The sequence below is a fragment of the Enhydra lutris genome, unplaced genomic scaffold (assembly GCF_002288905.1).
Source record: "Enhydra lutris kenyoni isolate GAN:26980312 unplaced genomic scaffold, ASM228890v2 scaffoldscaffold60, whole genome shotgun sequence".
Classification (NCBI taxonomy): domain Eukaryota; kingdom Metazoa; phylum Chordata; class Mammalia; order Carnivora; family Mustelidae; genus Enhydra; species Enhydra lutris.
The window spans coordinates 842735-865305 of record NW_019154144.1 but is presented as its reverse complement, the minus strand read 5'-3'; the positions used below and the strand labels follow the sequence as shown (position 1 = coordinate 865305).

Sequence of the window (22571 nt, the reverse complement as noted above, 5' to 3'; positions counted from 1 at the left end):
CCCTAGATGCTGGTTTACCCAGGATGAGCAATGGGAACACGGTTGCATTTATTCTGCTTCCGATAACGTCCATGCTGGGTGGTGAGAAGCCCTTCGGGGTGCTGTTTGGGGCCCCGGGCACACAGATGTGCACAGGGCCCACATCTGCTCGCAGACACACACTGGTGCTCCGAGGCCTCCCAAGCGTGGGGTCTAGCCAACGACAGTCTTTTGGACCTTGCCAAAAATTTGCCTTTCAGAGCAAATAAAAGTCACCCAGTAACATCCCTGGTTTCCTGTAACGTGTGAAAATCATTCCCCCGCTTTCGATGACAGACACCTGTTGCTTCCAGTTCCTGAAAGCAGCTTGGCGTCCGCAGTGGCCCCACAATGACACAGGGCCAGAGCCGCACGCCTCCCAGCTGCTTCCTACGCACTAGAAAGTGCAGACAAACACATGTCAAGAGAGACTAGATGCTAGGTCTGCAGCAGAGCCGGCCGGGAGGCGGAGTTGCCCCCAGCTCCAGCCAAGCATCCCCCTAAAAGGAAGGGTCATGTGGGTCTCCTGGACGGGAGAACAGGCGGAAGGCAGAGTCTGGGCCCCGCCTTGGGCACACTCCAGCCCACAGACACCCTACCCCGTCCAGCCTCACCCGGGAGCTCAAGGTCCCCTTTCCCTCGGGTTGCTCCCAGCAGCATTCACAAGACAGTGCTGAAGTAAAGCATTCTCACTGAGGTGTGAATGACCCATGACTATCCAAGCCCAGGTCCACTGGGGTTTTAAAAAGATTCTCAGTCACCCAAGGTAGGAGTCTCAGATGACGGGCTTTCTTGAGAGTTCCTTGTTGGGGAGGGGAACGCCCTGCCGAGGACACCTGTTCTCCTGACATGGGAATGGCCTGTGGGCCTCCGACAGCCAGCACCACAGGACCCACCAAGCAAGCCTGTGGTACTGGCTGACCAGGGTCTGCAGAGCCTCTCCGCGGGTGGTACTGGCTACTGGCTGTGGAGATCCATTCCATGGGGGATATGGTCCTAAGCCATCAGTTGAAAGAGAGGAGGCAGACATGAACTCGCTTCCCACCCCGTGGTCTTCTGCACCCTCAGCCATGACAAGCCCTGTGCTTCCCTCGCTCTCTCCCACAGGTGGGTCTCCGTACCCAGGTGTGCAGATGGACGAGGACTTCTGCAGCCGCCTGAAGGAAGGCATGAGGATGAGGGCCCCCCAGTATGCAACTCCTGAAATGTGAGCTCCCCACGTGCTCCCTCCCCCATCCGACCGCACTCTCCCCACCAGCACACCTCCAAAAGGGGACGTCCTGCTGACGTTCAGGCCCTCTGAACGTGCTGGGAGTACTTGCTGGAAGTGGGACACATTATCCCTGACCTGTGCCTCCCTATTTCCCCTCTTGAGCACGGACATGACTTTTCAAGGCCATTAGCTGGAACTGAACTCAGAAGTTGAGCTTCTAGGCATGAACGCAGGCACAGTGAACAGACCACCCAGGCACAGAACACATGACTTTGTCCTCATTCCCAAAGAGGGAGCCAGATGAGCTAAGCAGCCCGGGGGACGGAGGGCTAGAAGCCACTATGGGCCAGCCAGTCCTCCATTCACGCTAGAGACCCATGAGGGGTTTTCATGTGGAGTTCAGGGGAAAAGGTGCAGGAGAGGGAAAGGGGACTCTCCCGAATGAAGTGGTAATCATCCTCCCCAGAAGGCTCTGTGGGCCTTAAGACTTCTCAAGATTCATTCTAGGAATTAGCAGCTCTGTGGAACTTCTTGAGGGGGTCCCCACTTACGGTCCTAGAGTCTAGGCTCCGCATGAAGGCATTCTCCACCGTGCAAACGCTTGCTGGCCTCCCTCAGACACCCTGCTGCCCCTGAAGCTTTGTGGAGGTTTTGCGCTTTGAGGCCTAAGCAGGAACGGGATGACACCGGGCAGTTCCATCCAGCTGCTGACAAGGACTCGGGCTTTCCTGCGGCAGCACCACCTTTCCTGAACCGGCAGGCGGCCCTCCCTGTCCTACCTGCACAATGGGGTCTTGTCAGAAGCCCTGGGATGGCCTTTGGGGAGGAGTCGGAGGGAATAAAGGAAGTGTGGGCTTGGCCAAAGCTCAAGGTTGCAGTCTCTTTCCTTAAGCATCTGGAGACAAGACTAGGTCAGGCCCCGGATCGGGGGATGGGGGGAGACTCAGGGCCTGTGAAGGAGCGTGAGTGCAGAAAGGAGCTGGGGCGCCTGTCTTGTCAGGCTACTGTGGGGTCTGGTCAGGAAAGTCCGGAGACCTTGACGCAGGGCTCCTGAGACTTGGGAGCGGAACTAGATTAGCCCTCAGGATGACATTTGGGCTGCGGAGCCTGGAAGGTACAGAGAGCTTTTAATTGCTTGCCTCCTTTTGCTTGGTGGAGAGGGGCAACCACCGGGCGATCTGGAGTGAAATGAGATTACTTTGCACTTTATGGTTTTCTAAGTGTTTCCCCCCACACAGTTCCATCGAAAGCTCCCAGCAATCCTTGAGAGGCAAATAGGCAGATGTTATAATTTGAATTTGATGAGTAATGAGACTAATCCTCTCAAAAGTGAAGTGATGTATCCTCCATCGACTAAGTAGCAGAGGAGACAGTTAAAGGCCTGTCTTTTAGATGGATTTCCCTACATCCCAGGACTGTTAAATTAGAAATATACCCCACATTCCTTAGGAAAAAAAGGTTTCTCTAATGTGTCCACTCATGCTTTGAATATTCCTTCCACTTTTCGTATAACCTGACAATCACGGAGTGCCTGGGTGGCTTAGTTGTTAAGCGGCTGCCTTTGGCTCAGGTCATGATCCCAGGGTCCTGGGATGGAGCCCCGCATCGGCCTCCCTGCTCAGCAGGAAGTCTGCTTCTCCCTCTCCATCTGCCCTTCAGCTCCTGCTCTCTCTAATAAATAAATAATTCTTTTTAAAAATCTGACAATCACAAGACTAGTTCTCAACTACTAACTGTAATAATAACTGAGTAACATTTAATATTTTTTAAGTGCTTAAGATATTAAGTGCTTAAGTGCCAGGCACTGTTTTAAGGGTCCTTGAACACATACTAACTTACCTAATGCTCATAATCACCCTACAAAGTAGGTACAATTATTCACGCCATTTCACAGGTGAGAAAACCAAGGCACAGAATACCTAAGTGGTCTGCCACATGGCTAGTAATAAGTGTGTCTGAGCCCAGAGTCCACAACACCAGGCTACATGCTTGCAGGGTCTAATACCTGTCCAGATTCCAGTCCCAAAGGACAGTAGAGGTACAAAGTCATATCAGCTTTGGGCTGAAAACCCCCTTGGACTTTATCAAAGCTTTAAGTCTTCACATGAACCACTCCAGGAAACCCCTGAAAAACCATGCAGCCTGTAGACAAAAGGATGAATCCTCAATGCTGGGGAGTTATAGAAATGGTGAAAAGCAGTGGCTTTGTGAAATGTGTGCGCAGGCGGCTAGAATCCAAACCTTCAGCCATTCTCAAGCGTTCGAGAGCTGGTGTCGTAACTCGCCTTCTTGTTTGCTCCACAGCGGGAAGGCCTGGGTGGAGGACAGAGTACAGCTCTCAGAACTGGCCCCTGTGATCTGAACTTGGCCTAAAGTGGTGTGCACTTGGGGGCTTGGGTGATAGTTGAACAGGAAGCCCTTCCCCCAGCTGGTTTCAGGGAGGGCTGTTGGGGTGGGTGCAGCTCGCGTCTCTTTACTGTGCTCAACCTGTTTACTTAGTGATGTAAACGGTTCGACCCTGAGTGGCTGGTTCCTTGCCCAGGGCCTGTTTAATCAGATGTCTTTCAATAAGGAAATAAGCAATGAATGTTTTGATTTTTTTTTTTCCTTTTCCTTTGGTGTTTGCGGAGATGATTTGCATTGGATTTTAAGCAAGAGGCATGGAAAGTAGAAATCAGAAACCGAGAATCAAAATAAAAACAGCAAGTAGTTGTAGGTGGTCCCTTCTGCTAGTTTGGGCTGAGAGAAGCCAGGGAGAATCCTGTTCACGGCGGCGTTTGGCTCAGCAGGGAAAGGGTACGGAGAGAAGCCAAGGCCCCCAACAGGACTATCCCCTTTTTTGCCTGGTTCAAGCCTTTCTTGCTTTGGTTACCTTTTATACATTATCCGCATATACACTGAATGTCCCTCCAACAGCCTCCAGGACTGAGCCTCGGCCTCAGGCCGGTAAGCTGGAAGCAGGCCAGCATTCGTCACATCACAACCAGTGCAGCCAGGGCATGTGGGACCACGGGTTTTGTCCAGCGACCTCCTGTCTCCTTGGTAAACGTTTTTGCACCCAGCTCAAAACATTAGTCAACCGTGTAAACTTAGTAAACCGTGAGTTCCACATAGGATCGGGCAGATGGTCTTAGGCCCCTTCAGACCTCTGGCCACTAGCAGGCTGGCCTGGGTTGCCTGAACAGAGCAAGTGTCCCAAGCCCTGGCTCGGAGGCTAGTGGTCAGGGATAGTCAGGGGCCTTGGGCACTGCAGCCCCTGTCCTAGGTCTCCCAGACAGTGGGGACAATAGGCCCCGAGTTGGAGAGCCTATGTTCCCCCTCCTCACTCTCAGTCTCCTGCGTGTCTGCAAACTGAGCCTCGTAGAGTGGTCCTTGACATTGGCCTTCCCAGCTCTTGGGACCCACTGAGCCCCACCACACCCCCTGGGAGTTAAGTAAAATGGGTACAGTAGATGAAATACACAGACGAGAGGGAACCAGAGCCATCTTCGGAGAAGAGCCTTGACCCATCAGTTTGGACAAAGTCAGGAGAATCTGTGATTCAGACTAGTGATCCTTAGGAGCCCCAGTCCCTTAATCAAAGACTTAGCACTCATTGGGCACTTGAAAGTAGATGCTCAACTCCACCATCTAGTAGAGGAGCTTGCCTTTGAAGACCACTACCCATGGAGGGTGTCCAAAGACCACATGGGGCCACCCCTGCCCTGGGGACCTGAGGAGACACAGCCCGGACCACAGTGCCTTGCCTCTCAGAGTCGTTTCTCCGGAGTGGTACTTCTGCTGTTCAGGCTTTGGCCAACACTGAAGGACAAGGTACAAGACAGTCCCACGAAGTTGTTATTTCCTAGATGGAAATGACAGTGTTGAGAGGCAACTAGGACAGCTTCCTTTCGGATTTCAGTTCTAGGAACAGCCAGGCTTCTTCCAAGTATCTGGTCTGTTTTTAACTTTTACCTTATGTGCATCACATAGTTACTCCTCCTTTTCTCCAGCTGCCCGGAAGCTCGGAGCACTGCCTTGATCCCCCTCCTCAGTCAGGATATATATTTTGCAGATTAGCCTTGCTAGGTCTTCCCAGAGACCAGTCTGACTTCACATCAGATACTGGAGTACTTTTGTGGAAGGGCCTGAGCTAGGTCAGGGGTGTGGAGACATGGTCCCTGCCCCCATAGCACCAACAGCCAGGTTGTGATCCGGTTCCAAATTCTGAGGCCATTCGGACTTTGCTCCGACTTGGTCAGAGACCTCTCTAGCCCAGATGATCTTCTGAGAGAAGAGATTACGAATAGTAAACAGCTCTCAAGGAGAGCCAAGAGCCCAAGGAGAGTAAATTTCCAAGCTGAGACCTTCATTCCTTCCAGCAAGACCAAGAGAAGAACCCAATACCTTTCCAATCTCCAAGGTCAGAGGAGAAGACTTGTAGGGGAAGCCTGTTGACGTTTAAATCCCAGGACGTGATCTAGCTTCTGTGAGATTAAGACAAACATGTCCATACCTCACTCAGTCTGTACCTAGCGCCTTGAGAGGGGAGGGAGGCCCGTTGGTGAAGGCATCTTTGAAATGCTGGAGCTGGGCAGGGGCGGGGCGGAGCCACTCGCAAGAACCTGCAGGCTGCCCAAGGAATGACCCACACTCTATACACAAACGTTCACCTTCCGGAAGGGACAGGGGTCCTGTAAACAATGCCTTCTCCACCCGTCTCCACTGCTGAGCTCCATCATGGAGCCATGAGGCCGTGGACACACCACATGCTTCTTAAAAAAAAAAAAAAAAAAAGATTGGCTCAGGCTTCTTAACAGCCTGAGACTAGAAGTACTATGAACAATTTGCCCATGGATATTGGTGTCTATGTGAGCTTTTACCTTTAAGGGACATCGCCCTGCTTTTGAGAGTGAGGGGAGGCGCGCACCACTGCACAGCCAAGTGCAAGTCCGTGGTGGGGCTTCCTTTCGCAGGAGCCCAGCTTTATTCAAGAGCTCGCGCCTTCCCTCCTGCAGAAACGACCAGCACGCCAAAGAACCTGGGTGGCGATGGGCTCCGGAGGGTTGGTTTGTTAGTCTGCCTTTGTAGATGTGTTTCCCACTACTACAGGACCTGGTCCCAGCAGCCTTGCATGGGAGGGTGTGGCCTGTCCACGTCCAAACGCGAAGGCAAACACGATATGCTACAAGAAGCCTAGTCTGGGTCTACGGGACAACACGCATCACTTTGCTGACGGGTATGGGGCAATTTACACGATTACCACTGGTCTTCAGCTAGTTCTGTTGTGCTTTCCCCCCCACAGCTACCAGATCATGTTGGACTGCTGGCACAAAGACCCAAAAGAAAGGCCAAGATTTGCAGAACTTGTGGAAAAGCTAGGCGATTTGCTTCAAGCAAACGTACAACAGGTAAAGCTGAGTTTATCTCACATATGAGAAGCCTCAAATGCCTTTGAATAGAAGTCAAGGGGGTGTTTTGTTTGTTGTTGAAGAGCTATTAATAGCAGAGATTAGCAGTTAAGTGTGTGTGCATGTGTGCGTGTGTGTATGCACAATTATCTTCCCAAAACACAACAGAGATGTCAGAAATGACACAGCTGAAGCTGGCCTATTTCCCAGACATGGGTTGAAATAGAAATTTGTATAATTAGAGTTCTATCTTTGGTATTTTAGGACGGCAAGGACTATATCCCATTAAATGCCATACTGACAGGAAATAGTGGGTTCACATATTCACCTCCTGCCTTCTCTGATGACTTCTTCAAGGAAGAGATTTCACATCCAAAGTTCAATTCAGGAAGTTCTGATAATGTCAGGTAAGATTTCTTTCTTTCCCCAGTCTTATAAAATTTTCAAACATTAGACAACAAGTCTACCTCCTAAATTCAGCAGTAGTTAACGTTTTGCTCTATTTTGTTTCTATGTATAGACTTTATAGGTGTATTTTTTTCTTTTTGCTGAACTTAAGGCATTATAACATTCTACCCCAAAATCTTGTAAGAAGGTCGTTCTCCTGTGTTGCCACATCAAAATGATCACACCAAAGAAACAGATAATTCCCTTATTAAATATTCCTATTTCCTTAAGTTCCCCCAAATGTCTTTTATACCTTAAGAAAAAACAAAAGACAAACACAGGGTCCAATCAATTATAGCACATTACATTTTCTTCAGTTTTATTCTAGAATGCTCCTACCTCTTTCCCTCCCCATAATTTTTTTTTTAATATGGCCTTAGATTAAACTTTTTTTTCCCCCTTACTTGACACACTAGCCTATCTCTCTTTACTGCAGAGGAATTTGAAGAGATACAGGGTAAAAATACTGATTTAGTGCCTCTACTGTGGGGGCAGGACTTGGCTTTTGGGTACTTATGATTACACGTGTATCACACATGTTTGGCACAAGTGGTTACATGTGTATCAGCACATCCTTAGTAGTGGTTACACATGCATCACACACCAGTCCTAATAGTACACGAGGATGTTCACCACTGCTAACGGTTCCACGTATATCATACGCATTCGGTACTAATGGGCACACAGACACACGCTGTGCGTGGCCTGGCCCTGTGCCCGGCTCTTTGTGGACATCAATTCCTTTAATGCTCTCAACAGTACTCTACAGTAGGTATTATTAGTCCTGTTACACAAATGGGGACATTAAGGCTCCATGGCAGATGGCTTGCCAAAATGGTGCATCTAGAAAGTGCCAGATTGGAGTTTGTAACCTAGGTGGTTGGATACTCGTTCCCTGTTCCCATGCCATCAGAGCAGTTTCTAGGATATTTAGACTATCCTGTGGGCCTTGTGGCATCTAGGCACAACCCTAGAGCTTTGACCCCAGTGCAGCCAAGGGAGGCACGGCTAAGGGTTGGGGCAGTCTGAAAGGACAGACAGCCATCTCTGACAGGCCTAGAAGGCCAGCCCGGATCTGTGGTCGTGGGTTATAGGTCAGTGGTACCTGCTTACACTTCCCAACTAGCCCAAGAGGCTGACACAGATGAATCACCCTTTTTTAAGATTAAAAAACCAGCGGGGATGAGCGATATCTGGTGGGGAAGGGAAGTTGTCAGTTATTTTTGCCTTTTTAGGATGCGGCTTAGCCTTCAACCAATAACTAGCTTAGCTAAGAAATTTGGCCTTACAGGTGATGGTGGGGTTTCAGATGGAGAAACTCAGTCTGTAGGTGAACTTGCCTTAGGAGGAAGCACATAGCACAGCTCTCTGCAGCCTTCCTAATGGATCATCAGCAATAGACCAGTAGTTATAGGAGAAAACACAAAAATACTACCCATTTCTCCCAATCTGGAACCCCAGAACAGAATATACAGGACTAGCTGTTAAATTAGCTGTGTGACCTTGCAAGGTCATTTCCCTGATCTCCTCACACCCTTTGAGAAGTAGGCAACTCTACGTGATCAAGTCCTATCCCTTCTCTGGGCATCATTTCTCTCCTTTATAGGATAGGGTGTTTAGACCGTGTGAGGATTCAGGTTTCTTCTAGGCCTCACATTTCTCCAGTTCCACAAGGGACTGGAAGCCCAACCACTGAGGAGTCTCTCAAGGGTCCCTCTGGGGTTTTGCTCAAAACTATGCAGTGTGGATTGACCGCCATGGGAAGATCCCGAGGGCGCACACAGCAGGAGACCTTCAGCCTCAGGAGCCAGGGGATTCCTGGGGGACTGTGGTTTACCTTAGCTGGGATACAGCGCCTGTAGTCTCCCAGCTAATAAAAGTTGGATTTATTTTCCTGTCTTGACTATTCTTTCTGCTTCTTCATCAGATACGTAAATGCTTTCAATTTCATGAGTCTGGAGAGAATCAAAACCTTTGAAGAACTTTCACCAAACACCACCTCTATCTTTGATGTAAGTAATGGGATTCGCATACTCAAGGCACCATGCCAGGACCCTTTTTGCAGTCTCTATCCAAACTCCGGTAGTCTGGTGGCTCTCAGTCCATGGGGGTCAGTCAAGAATAGTGACGGAAATGACCATTTCAGGGGAGTGACAAGACTTAGCTATACAGAGCTAACTTGAAAGCAGGTAATTCTATACTTTGACCATGACCCCGAATTCACTCCAGGACCACGTCTTCACCTGGGCATAGTTGAGTCCCTTAGGAAACCTCATAGCGTGTTTCTAAGCTTCTTGGCGATCAAAGATGGAATCCTGCTTTCAGATTAATGGAGGAACTCAAAGCTGTGAGTGGCTGGGTCTTCAGGATCTAACAGAAAGCTCTCCCTTAAGAATAGCCTTGCGGTCCTGAGAGAGGTTGACCCAGGCCTCATGCTCCTTCCCACTGAGGCTCTAGAAGCTAAACAGCCACAGTCCTAACCAGCCACACTGGGAGAAAACAGTGCAGCCTGGCAAACACAAGGCTTTATCCAGCTTGTCCCTCTGAAACTCTGGGACGTGAGGTTGAGAGAGTAAAGGGAGGAGTGGGGGGGGGGGGCTGGGCAGGAGTACCCCTCTGCCACCAAGCCCCTGACACTTGAAGTGTGATCTTCAGATAAGCACCGTGGTCACTAAGCGGTCTAGAAATGCCAAGTCTCAAAACCCATCCACACTCACGGAGTCAGACTTTGCCCTGTCACAAGGTCCCCAGGGGACAGATGTGCATGGCAAAGTTTGAGGGCACTGGTAAGGCCCAGGTCCCATGAAAGGGCTGGGAAGCCCACCCCCATGGGAAGGTGATGACTGCAAACACTGTGACCTTGAGACCTTGAGCACAGTCATCATTTAGAAAGCACCAGGAGAGTTTCAAACACACTAGAGAGGAAAAGATGACTGGAACACTTAAAAGCATTACAACTAAGCCGCAGAACACAAAAGAAAAGTAGCTGGAAATTTTGTTTTTCTGCTTCTTAAGCCGGCTTTAAGTGCCAGGAAGTGATGCTGAGCCAAACAGGGAAGATTTCTGTCCACCTTACCCCTTCCCAACCCGATACAGTGGGGACCGCAACAGCTCCTTTGCTCACTTAGGCTTGCCTGCTGGTGAGTACACACATGAACACAGCCCTGTCAGAGACTCAGAGGGACAGAGTGTGGAGTCCACACACTGGGAATGCAGAGTACGCAGGAGCCTGCCTGGGACTCCACGCTAAAGCTGAACCAAGGAGAAAATGGGATTGTTGCAAACTGTCACCATGGAGGGCCCCAAAATTCCATAGGGTCCACAAAAAAAAAGAAAAAAAAAAATACCAGGTCTTTATAACGTCTCGCAGTGTTTGCATCTTAGGTAGGCGCCAAATAGCGGCATACTCACAGACAACAATCCTCTGCCATAATTCGCTTTCATAGCTGTATACAATCATTTGCATCCAAGTTTACTTTGAAAAATGCTCTCCTGTTACCTGCAGCTTCCCCTTTTGTTTAAAGGTATTTTTGCACCTTCAGGAAGAAGGACCTCAAAGTCACAGGGTCTTGACTGGTAGGTTTCACAAGAAACATAATAGGCGTTTCTTGCCACTGACAACACTTTGATTTGCGCATATGGAGAACGTGCTTGGTCTTAATAGGCAGAGGAGGACAGAGCTTGGAGTGACTTTGGACGTGCATCTCAGTATCACGCCCCCAGATCGGACCTCTCTGGGGTCAGCCAAGGAGTGACATCTGTTTCCTTCCTCCCTCCAGGATTACCAGGTGGACAGCAGCACCCTGCTGGCCTCCCCCTTGTTGAAACGCTTCACCTGGGCTGAGAGCAAACCCAAGGCCTCTGTGAAGATTGAGTAAGGAAGCTGGGGGTCTTTTCTGTGACCAGCCGATGGGGGGGGGGGGTGAAGGAAGATGCTGGGGAAAACGCAGTGGGGACATTCGAGGACCACTCACCCTCTTGAACTACAGTGCTCGGGCATTGCAGAAAAGCACTTTTTGCCCTCAGATGGGCAAGGAGGAGGGTATAAAAATCAGAGAAATGAGCACCAAGTGCTGAGAAGGATTCGAGAAGTAGAAATGTACGGACAATTCTAGCAGGACAGGCAGTCCAAACACATGAAACACAGTGTCTCGGCTGGAAGGAGCCCGATTCAAGGCCCAACTGAACAGTGCAAAAGTCAGATGGAGACATGCTTATGGGGGCAGGGAGGGCAGCTGGCCCGTGCTTATATCCGGGGCTGGCAGCATTGGTATGGGAAAGCACACGGTCCTGTTTTCCCAGCCTAAGACATGCCATCCTGAGAAGCCAACGCTTCCAAGAGAAGGGTGGTTTCCTGTTGGCTCCTGGCACCCCACCCTCCCTATGGTGGCCATTGGCAAGTGCTGTTGGAATTACCTGGGCCCCAGCTTTTTACATGACCGGCCCTATCACCGCAGCTTCTCTGTGCTAGTCTCTAACTAGGGATCGTGCTGGACAGGCAAAGGCTGAGCTGATCTGTAAGGCATTCCTACCTTTCTCGACTCAATGCCTGCCCAGCTCACTCAGAGGCAGAACATGCTCCTCTTTCCTCTAAACCAGGGGTCAGCAGACTTTTTCTTCAGGAGTCACATAGAAAACAACTACTTGGGGTGCTTGGGTGGCTCAGTCAGTTAAGCCTCTGCTTTCGGCTCAGGTCATGATCTCAGGGTCCTGGGATCGAGCCCCACATCGGGTTCCCTGCTCAGCAGAGAGGTTCCCTCTCCCAGTCCTCCTGTCCTGCCCCCCCTGCTCATTCTCTCTCTCTAATAAATAAAATCTTAAAAACAACAATAGTTACTCAACTCTGCCATTGTAAGATAAAAGCAGCCATCACCCATCTATAAACAAGGAGGTGTGGCTATGTTCCAGTAAACTTTACAGAAACAGATGGTTGTGGCCAATGAGCGCATGAAAAGTTGCTTAAGGTCATGAGTCATCAGGGAAACGCAAATCAAAACCATTACAAGATACCACTTCATACCCGCTAGGAGAGCTAGAACCAAAAAGTTGGCATTGATGAGGACGTGGAGAAATTATAAGCGTCGTGTATTGCGGGGAATGGGAATGGGAATGGGAATGGGAAATGGTACAGTCACTTTGGGAAACAGGATAGCAGCAGTTCTTCCAAAGGTTAGAGTCACGCAATCCCCCTCCTTCAGTATATACCCAACAGAATGAAAACGTACGGCCGCACAAAAGCTTAGTCACAAAAGTTCATGGCAGCAGCATTCATAATAACCCAAAGTCAAAACAAGCCAACTGCCCTTCAGTTGATGAGTTGATAAAACGCAGTACACCCATACAAATATTATTTGCCAATAAGAAGTATGAAGTACAGATCCATGCTACAGCGTGGACAAGCCCCAGAAACACTGTTCAGTGAACGAAGCCAGTCACAACAGACTACATAGCGTATGAGTCCATTTATGTAAATGCCAGGATAGGCCAATCTATAGAAACAAAGTCAGTCAGTGGCGGACTAGGGCCGGGGGTGGGCAGTGTGGGGAGGAAGGGTAACCGGCTATGCAACTGGGTATGTGTTTTGCGGGGTGAGGAGAATATTCTAAACGCAATTGTGTTGATGGTCGCACCATCTGTGAATATACTAAAAACCTTGCAGCTGCACACCTTAAACAGGTGAGCTGTATCTCAATAAAGCTGTAAAAAAAAAAAAAAGAAACCCAAGCAGATGGCCAGCCCACAGGCTGTAGTTCGCGGACCTTGATCCACGTCAAAATGTGACCCCAAATGCCCCTCAGAGACAGAGTTAGCACAATTTAACCACCACAAGGAAGTCTGAAAGGGAGGCACGCTGCCAGGCAGACATCTTCGCACTTGTTTCCTTTTAACATGAGCACCGTGATGGTACCAGCACAGAGTTCCCTCAGAGGGGAGCGGGTTAGGGGACCCTCACAAAGACGACGTGGATAAGGGAGAAAAGAAAGCAGGCTACCAACAACCTTTTGTTCCCTATTTTGGAACACTTACTCGAGATCTCTGTGAAGGAAAGCAATCATCTCGCCCTTGACTCTGACATTAAAAATATGGAGAATGCTTGACGTGTTAGTCCAGGCCCCATCGGAATAATGCGGTAACACACAAGGTTTTCTCGTTCTCAGCCCAGCGTGAAGAAACAAACGAACATGAAAGGGCAAGAGCAGCTTTTCTTCCCTGTGTATCTGTCTCAGGCTGGATGTAACAGAAAGAACCAGAAGCCAGTTTCTTCTCCTTTGAGCCTTGCTAGCGATAGTTCCCTAACATCCATTTTCTAGAACACAAACGTGGTAGGGAAACAGCTGTACTGACCCATTTGTCTGAAGCGCTGTTTTTTTCTTGAGGCTGTTGTGACACATCCCCACGAAGTTAGAGGCTTAAGCCAAGAGAAAGTCATTCTCTTGTACTTCTGGAGGCCAGAAGTCCCAAACCAGGGTGTTGGCAGAGCCGGGATACCTCTGGAGGCTCTGAGGGTGAATCCATTCCTTGCCTTCCCTGCTCTGCCTTCAACCACTGCCTTCTGCGTGTGGCTGGGAGTCTCCATCTGCCTCCCTTATAAGGACCCGTGTGATTGTATCTAGGGCCCACCTGGGCTGCTCAGGCTCTGCTCCTCCTCTGAAGACCTTTAGCTTCATCACCTGTCTTGCCACATGAAGTAATACTCAGTCTTTTGTCAAAGCACTACTCACAGGTTCCAGGGATTTGAGATCAACGTGTTTTGGAGGCGGGAGCATTTTTCAGCCCACCCGGGTAGCCAACTGGCCCGAGAGCAGGGGAAGAAGGCCATACCCGTCTTGGAATTATTTTCCACCCGGAATTATGGATTTGCAGTATCTATTCACTCAGTCCAGTCCCTGGCCAGAGGAAGGCATCTCTCTGCCCGGTGCCGCCAAGCTAGTAGTAGAGAAACAGCTCACGGCCCTAGAACAGAGCCCCTGACCTGAGACGGAGAAGGGGTTCAATAACCATTAGCTCTAGTACAGTTATGAGCCAAGACTTAACAGGAAAGAGTGGACATTAGCATTTGTTTTCAAGCCATCGGTTTTGCATATTTATTTATTTATTTTTCTTTTCTCTCTTTAGCTTGAGAGTGACCAGTAAAAGCAAGGAGTCGGGGCTTTCTGACCTCACGCCGCCTGCTTTCTGCCCTTCCGGGTGTGGGCACATCAACAGAGGAAGACGCAGGTTCACGTATGACAATTCAGAGCTGGAAAAGAAGATTTCGTGCTGCTCTCCTCCCCCAGACTACAACTCGGTGGTCTTATACTCCACCCCGCCCGTCTAAAGTTTGACACATCACCTTTCTAGAACCACACAAGTATTTATGCCCCCTGAAAACTAGCTTTTGCCAGTATGACACATATATAAATTTACACCTTTACCTTTCCACAGGAGCAAGCTGCCTTTTGTGATTTTTAATAGTGCTTTTTTTTCCTTTTTGACTAACAAGAATGTAACCCCAGATAGAGTAATAGCGATAAGTGAAAAACACCACTGGTAAATCCTCACATTATTCAGTGTGTTAGAGAAACCCTTTCTAAGCCCAATGACTTACCTGCTCCTACCCCCGAGACCACAGGGCATTTGATGATTCGGGAGATGCACTGATCCCGCAGTGCAGTATGGACTTGATAGGGCCCAGCCTCCTGGAACCGGGAGGCAACCAGCCCCAAGCCGGCCTGTTTAATGACTCTGGGGTCCTCTAGCAGAAGCAACATAGGAGGAGGAGAAGGAAAGAAGGGAGAAAGGAAGCAGAGAGCAAACAGGACAGAGCACTGTAGGGAATTTGTGCGGTCCCAGATGGGAAGGGAGTAGGAGAGGGCTATCAGCCATGACCATGCTGTGGCTTCCAAAGCCCGACCGAACCCAGTCCACATGGAGAATTCAGCCAGGGAGCAGGCAGGACAGAAGGACGAGGGGACATTTTCTGGATTCTGGCAGGCAAGAAAAGGATGAACATATTTTTTTGGAACTACAGAACAAATTTTAAAATCTTACCTATGGGACTGGATCTATGCCCGTTCTCATATATGGCACATTTTAAAATTTCTAGCACTGAACTTGTGCTTAAATCTGAGCCAAGACTGCAGGCCCCTCTAGCAAGATACACTGAATACTCACCCTGAGCTAAGCTGGCTCTGCGGGCGTGACGGCCTCACACTTAGCAGGTTCCTTGCTCCGATCTGAGTAAGCTAATTGGAACGAGTTTGGCCTGTTTAGGGTTACCGGTCGGGCTTTAAGCCACATGTTCCAAAATATTGTCAGATTCTATTTTGAGTCTTAATATATAATCAAGATACTTCACTCAATTTTTTACATTAACCTGTTTTGTCCAGTTAGTTATAAAAGGAAGCTGAGGAGGATGAAAATGAGTCTTGGGGATGGTTTCCTCTATACCAAAACCAGGACAGATGGAGCCAAAACAGGATGAACAGAGTGAAAACCCCATCTCTATACCAACCAAACCAACTCACTGAAACAGTTGGGACCCAAAGGATAGGAAGTCAACCATGTTTCCTTTTTAATGGGGATTCTACTGTCTCATGCTAGTCTACTAGAAAGATGTGGAAGAACGTTAACCAATGTTTATTAAGCACTTTATGCTCCTTGAGAAAAAAGGTGATATGTAACTTATGCAAGATACTTTTAGAATTGGGACTCAGGATATTAATGAGCCATCAAGAGGAGAAAAGCCTCTTTTCATCTGCTTTGGACCTTGCCTTGGGTCTGAGGATGATGGAAATAGGGAGACAGGGTACACAAGGGTGCCGACTTTTCAGGGTCTGAGGACCCTGGCTCTCTCAATTGGCTCAGTTTGATGCTATGTATTTAGGATGTATGCACCTTCTAAAACCAGTCAAGGCTGGACAGACAACAGTGACCTGCTGCTTCTGGTGGTAGAGAAGAGTATGCTTCCCTTTATGCAAGGAACTTAACTCTAGAACCTGAAATATACTAGAAGAATCTTTACTTCCTTCCCTGTGTGTCACACTCTGGTTTCAAGGTTCTTAGTATAAAGAGCTGGGACGGTCAGCACACCCCAAGCGAGGCGGCAGGTGCACCACTGGTGGCTCTGCTGGGGAAACCTCTGGCCGACAGAGAGGTGAGGCAGGCCTCTCCAAGAGCTCAGGGCCAACAAAACCGGGCCAGGGCCAGAAGAGGGGATGAGCTTTGTTCTTCCTCTTCTTTGCATGCACAAAAGCACCTGGGACCGCCGGCAACAGTATCAATCAGGGAACCAGAAGGAGGTTGAATAGGGAAAATAAAAGAAGACCTCAATTCTTTCATGCTTTCAAATCAGATAAGGAGCCAGCAGTGAGTGAAAACAAAAACCTTCACTACAGGTACCACATCTTGAGTTCAATGATCTGATTCTGGATTGTTCAGACTTTAGTAATGTCATCTTTCCAAAACAAAAGCAAAAACATACTAGAACTGTGTTAATTCAGCTGCTTCAAAGACTCAGGTTTATAGCCTCCACGAGTCCAACAGTCAACAATGGTTCCATCTAGAGTCTTAATGCAGAAAGAAAAGTGGAAGCTTGCAGGAATGGGTCTATCTAGTGGCAAAGGGCTTGCCACAGAATGGTTTGTTTACCGGCCCTGAATATTTATTAAACAGCACTGAAAACTAAAACATTAATTAACCGATGATATTATTGGAACCATTTGCCATTTATGACAAAAATAGTTGGCACTGACAAGTAAAGCAGCATTTCCTTTCAGGATTTGTGAGACCATGTATGTGTGACAGTGTGAGTGGAACGGGACTGAAACCATATGCAAGTCTGTATCTAGTTAGTCTAAGAAATGATGCTCAGACCTTCGTTTTAGCCCATGGAACAAATTCGTCCAAATCCTGAAAAATGTCATGTAGGTCTTCTAGCTGTGCCTTGTTTCCCAGCCCGTAAGAATGTCAGACATGAAACAGATACTTGCCAGCCCCTTTTCACTGGTGAAAGGAGGAGCGCATCTTTGACAGTGGTAGTAACTGTATGTGTATATACGTGTGTGTGTTTTGTGCGTAACTATTTAAGGAGACTGGAATTTTAAAGTTACTTTTATACATACCAAGAATATATGCTGCAGATATAAGTAAGACTTAATTTGGTCCTACATCTCTAGTCACTATGAATGTATTTTGTATGCTATCTTCATATAATAAAATTAACTTCTAAAAACATCTACATATTTTCTCCAATTTGCTTATACATGAAAAAAGGGTCACGGGTTTCCTTGGGGGTGGAGGACTGGTGTTCTGAGAGCTTTCTCTCTGTGCTGCAAGATGACGGTTCTAAAGCATCAGTAAATCAAAACCAAACTCATGCTAGCCACATGGTCTGGAAAACAAAACACTAAAAAGAACACAATCAGAGTAAAATGTACACACTGAGGGCAAGTGCTGGCTGCAAATGGAAGTGCCCTTAACTTAAAAAAGAGGTGGGTTTTCCCAGGCACTGATTTTCAGCTAAGAAATGATGACCACAATTACAGGGTGTGTGCGCGCATTTACGGTTGAGTATTAGAGGTGGTGTGCAGGGAACCATACAAAGTAATTAGACAAAGCCCAAGACACAAGAGCTTCCCTAAGAAAAGTACACCAGCCAAGTGTCCTTTGCTCGTCTTTTCGTGGATTACATCCTAAAAAGAGAAATAATTCAGATCATCACTAATAGACATAAGTGACCAACACATCATCTTGGAAAGTGGTCTTACATCACCTTCCTAAAAACATCATGAGGAAACTAGACTGGAGACATGTAAGGGAAATCAGGCTGATTCTCTTGGGTACAGAGGCAAGAAAGAGGAAAAATGACTCATCCCAGTAAATGTGCGGTTAACTGAAGAGGACACAAGGCATTTTATCTTCATGAATCTGAAATCCCTCAAAAATATTACTGATTTTCATAACATAAGAGTAAAGTCACTCATTAAAGCACATGACTTGAAGAATGCTCGAAGAATTGGTGTCATATCATCGTTTTGAAATTTTCTCATGACTCTGGAAACTTACAGGACCTTTGGGAATTGTGGTTTTCTTTCTTTCTTTCTTTCTTTGCTTCTTTCTTTCTTCCAGCAGAAGGATGGCCCAGTAAGGTTTACTGGATTCCTTAGTGTTAAACATATTACCAGACTTTTGGGTTTCACAGGCCAGTAAATTTTACAAAAATATCCTGGATTCCAACATAGGGATGACTAGCATTCTATTTTTTGAACTAAGGGTATTTTAAGGGAGAAAAAACAAAACAAAACAAAACCAACTAGATGCCACAAATGTTCTATTTCTCAGTCTGGGTACCTAGGTGTGTTCGCTTTGTGATAATTCAGAGTTAAATACTTATTTGCGAACCTGTGTGTATGTGTGTGCTATTATTCAATAAGAGATTGTTAAAAGAAAAAAACCCATTTAATATGACAACTTTTCACAGAAGACCCATTTTAAAAAGATTAAGGGCTTAATCTCAGACGAAAATAGATTAACTTCATGAGCCAGCAACTATGCTAAGTGCCTTAGAGGAATAAACTCATTCATTTTTTCAAAGCAATCCAACCCAACCGGTAACATTCATTATACCCACATCAATGGGAAGATTGAGGTAATCAAGAGAGCTTCAAAATCTCACCCTCACATCTACCTGCCTGCCAGCACCTGTGCTCCACAGTCAGCCTTCTCTTCTTCACGGCCAGTTCGAAACACGTCCTCCTCATGCAGCTGGGTTCCTTCCTAGGCTCAGGGACACGGCTCCAGAAACACAGCACTCCCTCACAGCCATCAGCTGGTCCCTTTCCCACTAGATCAAACATGCTATTTTCTCTCCCATGTTACAAAACAAAAAAACTTCCATCCTTCCCCTCTTACCATTACATTTCTTTACTCCTCTTGACAGCAAAATTCCTTGAGGTGGTTAGTCTCTGTTTATGATCCCTCCCCCACCAAGTACTCTTCACTCCTCTCAAACCTAGCTTTCTGTCCCGCTCATGGACACCGCCCTTGATAAGGGTATCGGTTATCTGCAAAGTGCTAAATCCAACAGCCAATTTTCAGTCTCAGCCTTTCTGGACTCAACAACAACTTGCCCCTTTATTCCTGAAAATGCCTGTTTTAACTTTGATTCCAGGACATTGCACACTTTTCTTTCTAATTCACAGGTCACTTCTGTCCCTCTTACACATTGTTTCAGTCACCCTAGGGCTCTGCCCTTGGACTTTTTCCTCTCCTCCGTTTATACTAACTCCCTTCATGATCTCAGCCAATCTCGGGGCTTTAAATGACATCTATATGATGACTTGCAAATTACATGTACAGACCAGATCTGTCCCCCAGGCTCCAAACTCACACACCTGCGTGTGAAACTGGCATCTCTTGATGCTGTGGCAGACTGTATTTTCCAAAAATAGTGGCAATAACATCTCTCATCCCACATGACCTTTGGCAATGTGTCCTTGCCACTTCCCCATCAAATTCCTCTCCCCTAGAATCAGAGACGCCTTTGTGACTCACTTGTAATCAACAGAATGTGGCAAAAGCGACACTGCAGGACTCTGAGGCCAGGTCAGAAGAGATCATGCCCTTTCCATCCGAGTCTCCCGGTATACTCATGCTTCAGAAGCTCCCACTGGAGACCCAGTCGCCAATAATTGAGAAGGCTGAGCCACAGGATGGGGCCACGTATAGGTGCTTCCACTGGCAGTCCCCAGCTGAGCCCAGCTTTTAGGTCATTCAGTCCCAATGCCAGACCAGATGATTTCAGCCCCCAGACATTGGAATTTTCCCAGCAGAGGCCCCAGACCTAATGGAATAGAGATAAGCCATCCCAGCTGTGCCCTGCCCAAATTCCTAACCCACAGAATTCCTGAGAACAATAAAAACGGTTGTTGTTTTATGCCAGTAAGTTTGGAGTCATTCATTACAAGATAAGTAACCAGAACAAATGTGTCCTGAGCATCTTAAACGTAACAGGCCCCAGACCAAACTGGCAATTGTCTTTTCTCACTTCCCCATCCTCCTTGCCCACCCTCCAAAGAAACCTTTGTTTCCAAGTATCTTTCAATTCAGCAGAACCCTCTTTCCTGTCAGCATCACTTCAAAATCTTACCAGTGATTTTGACTTCAATAACTGGATTTTGATCCAATATCAGGACATCTTTTTGGCTCTACCTTTAAAATATATTCGGAATCTAATCACTTCACGCCACCTCTACTGCTATCACTCCAGTCCAAACCCCTATCATCTTTTGCTCAAAATACTGCAAGAGCTTCTTACTAGTAACCAAAGAGATCCTTTTTAATTATATCAGGTTTTTCTCCCACTTAAAATCTTCCTGCAGCTTCTCCTTTCAATGGAAGTAAAAGCCAAAATGGCTCTAAAATGATCTCCAAAACACGACCCTCCTTCCCCATTACCTGACTTCCCTTCCTTACTCTTTTGTAGCCACACTGGCCCCTTTGCCTGGAGTTCCATTCCATTCCAACCTGGAGTTCTTCCCCCTCAGATAGCTGCATGGCTGGCTCCTATCTCAAGTCCTGCTTGACTAGCACCTTCTCGGTGAGGGCTACTACCCAAATCATCCCACTGGAAATTCTAGCAGCACCACCACATTCCCCACACCTCAAGTTGCAAGATGAAACACAGGGATATCCAAATTCAAATTTCATATCACCAAATTAATTTTTTAAGACAAGTATCCCCCATGCAATACCTGAGACATGCTTATGCTAAAAAAGAAATTATCCACGGTTCATCTGAAATTCAACTCTGTGTTCTCTATTTTTATTCGCTAAATCTGGTAACCCCACCGCCATCTTTCACCCTACTTTCCAATTTTTCCATAGCCATTAGTACCACTTACGCTACTATGTATTTTGTCTTCTCCCCACTAGAATGGAAACTATAAGAGCAGAAACTCTGTAAGAGCAGAAATATTTGTCTGTAGTGGTCAGAGTTGTTCTGTTGGCTCCTCTCGAGCAATGGCTGGCATTTAACAGGCACTCAATAAATATGTAATGAATGAGTGAATCCCAGTCATTCAACTGTGGGTAGGTGGTTTCCCAAGATCACAGCGCTCTAGGCAGGACAGCCACTGCATGAACTCAGGCAGGCTTGTTCTGGCAAGCTAGTTTCTTAACCATCATGCAGACTACTTTAAACAAATGTTAAAGACGTGTGGTTTAAAAGTCTTTCTTCATTGGGGTGCCCAGGGGGCGCACTCTGTTAAGCATCTAACTGCTGGTTTCAGCTCAGGCTGTGGTCTCAGGGTGGTGAGCTGGGGCCCCGTGTTGGGCTCTGTGCTCAGTGTGGAGTCTGCTTGGGATTTTCTCTCCCTCTCTCTGCCCCTCCCATTCATGCTCTCTTTTTTTCTCTTTCTTTAAAAATAAAGAAGTCCTTTTTTAAAAATAAATAAATAAGTAAATCTTTCTTCACTGTACCCCTTCCCCCCACACTTATACGAAAGATATCTTACAGATGCATCCCTAAGAGCACAATTGCTCAAGGTGGAGGGAAACGCCTGGTTTCGACTATTCAGAGCACAGGAGATGTAAGTAATAAACCGGTGTGTATGTCCATTCACCAGAGTGTAGGAGATGTTAACATTGGCCTAGCTTTAAGAGAATATTTGTTTTCTCTTATGAAATTTAAATCTAAAAGACCCCCAAAACATTCCCTATTCTAGGCAGACTAGTCTCTCTTCCCAATGAACCTCCAATGGTCATTTTAATTTGCCATCAAATCCATGTTTGTTTGATTTTTATCCCCACAAGGACCTTCTACACTTATTCTCTCTCTCTCTCTCTCTGAATTTCTACAAGCAACTCAACAGGTCCTTCAGTGAAAATAATCCCTCTTTCCTCTTCACTCTAGCTACCCTTCACCTAGGCCTCAAGTCTCTTACCACCCTCTATTCTGTATTTTTTAACTTTTCAAATGTACAGGAAATAAACAGTAGGTACTCAGATTCAACAAATGTTAACATCTTTGCCATTCTTGAAATCTACTCTTATATTCTGAATAATGTTTCTGGAAGACCTATACCTAAATAGTAAATTACTGAAGTACTGAATCAAAGGTTAGCCACCTGCCATTCGCTATCCTTTCACATAAGTAAGTCTCCTTTCCTCAACTACATTGTAAAAGCCAGGTATTATACAGAAATGTTTGAGTATACTCTCTCTCTGCCTGCCTCTCTGCCTACTTGTGATTTCTGTGTGTCAAATAAATAAATAAAATCTTAAAAAAAAAAAGAAATGTTTTGAGTATAACTATGCTTTTTATAAACAACAAACACTTACATCTGCATTTTTAGTACCTAGAATAGATCCAAGTAGGCATTTCACAGATAGTTGGTAAATTAATGAATAAACATGCCACCAACAATTCCTCTAAATACACAGGCAGTATTCAGCCTTTGAAATCTCGATCATCAGGCAAATATCATCTTCTTAAATAAACTGATACCAAAAAAACGACAAAC

The 22571-nt window shown here is 46.9% G+C and overlaps 1 protein-coding gene across 1 annotated transcript in view; it reads left to right on the top strand.

The window, feature by feature from the left end:
* LOC111158583 (fms related tyrosine kinase 1) overlaps positions 1–16142 on the top strand; it is a 173494-nt gene extending 157352 nt beyond the window's left edge. The window contains exons 25-30 of the mRNA XM_022520705.1: positions 1126–1225; positions 6516–6621; positions 6886–7028; positions 8996–9080; positions 10848–10942; positions 14185–16142. Coding sequence (XP_022376413.1) covers positions 1126–1225; positions 6516–6621; positions 6886–7028; positions 8996–9080; positions 10848–10942; positions 14185–14386 — 731 coding nt within the window. The 3' untranslated portion in view covers positions 14387–16142. The remainder of the gene's footprint in view (positions 1–1125; positions 1226–6515; positions 6622–6885; positions 7029–8995; positions 9081–10847; positions 10943–14184) is intronic.
* Positions 16143–22571: the final 6429 nt, after the last annotated feature.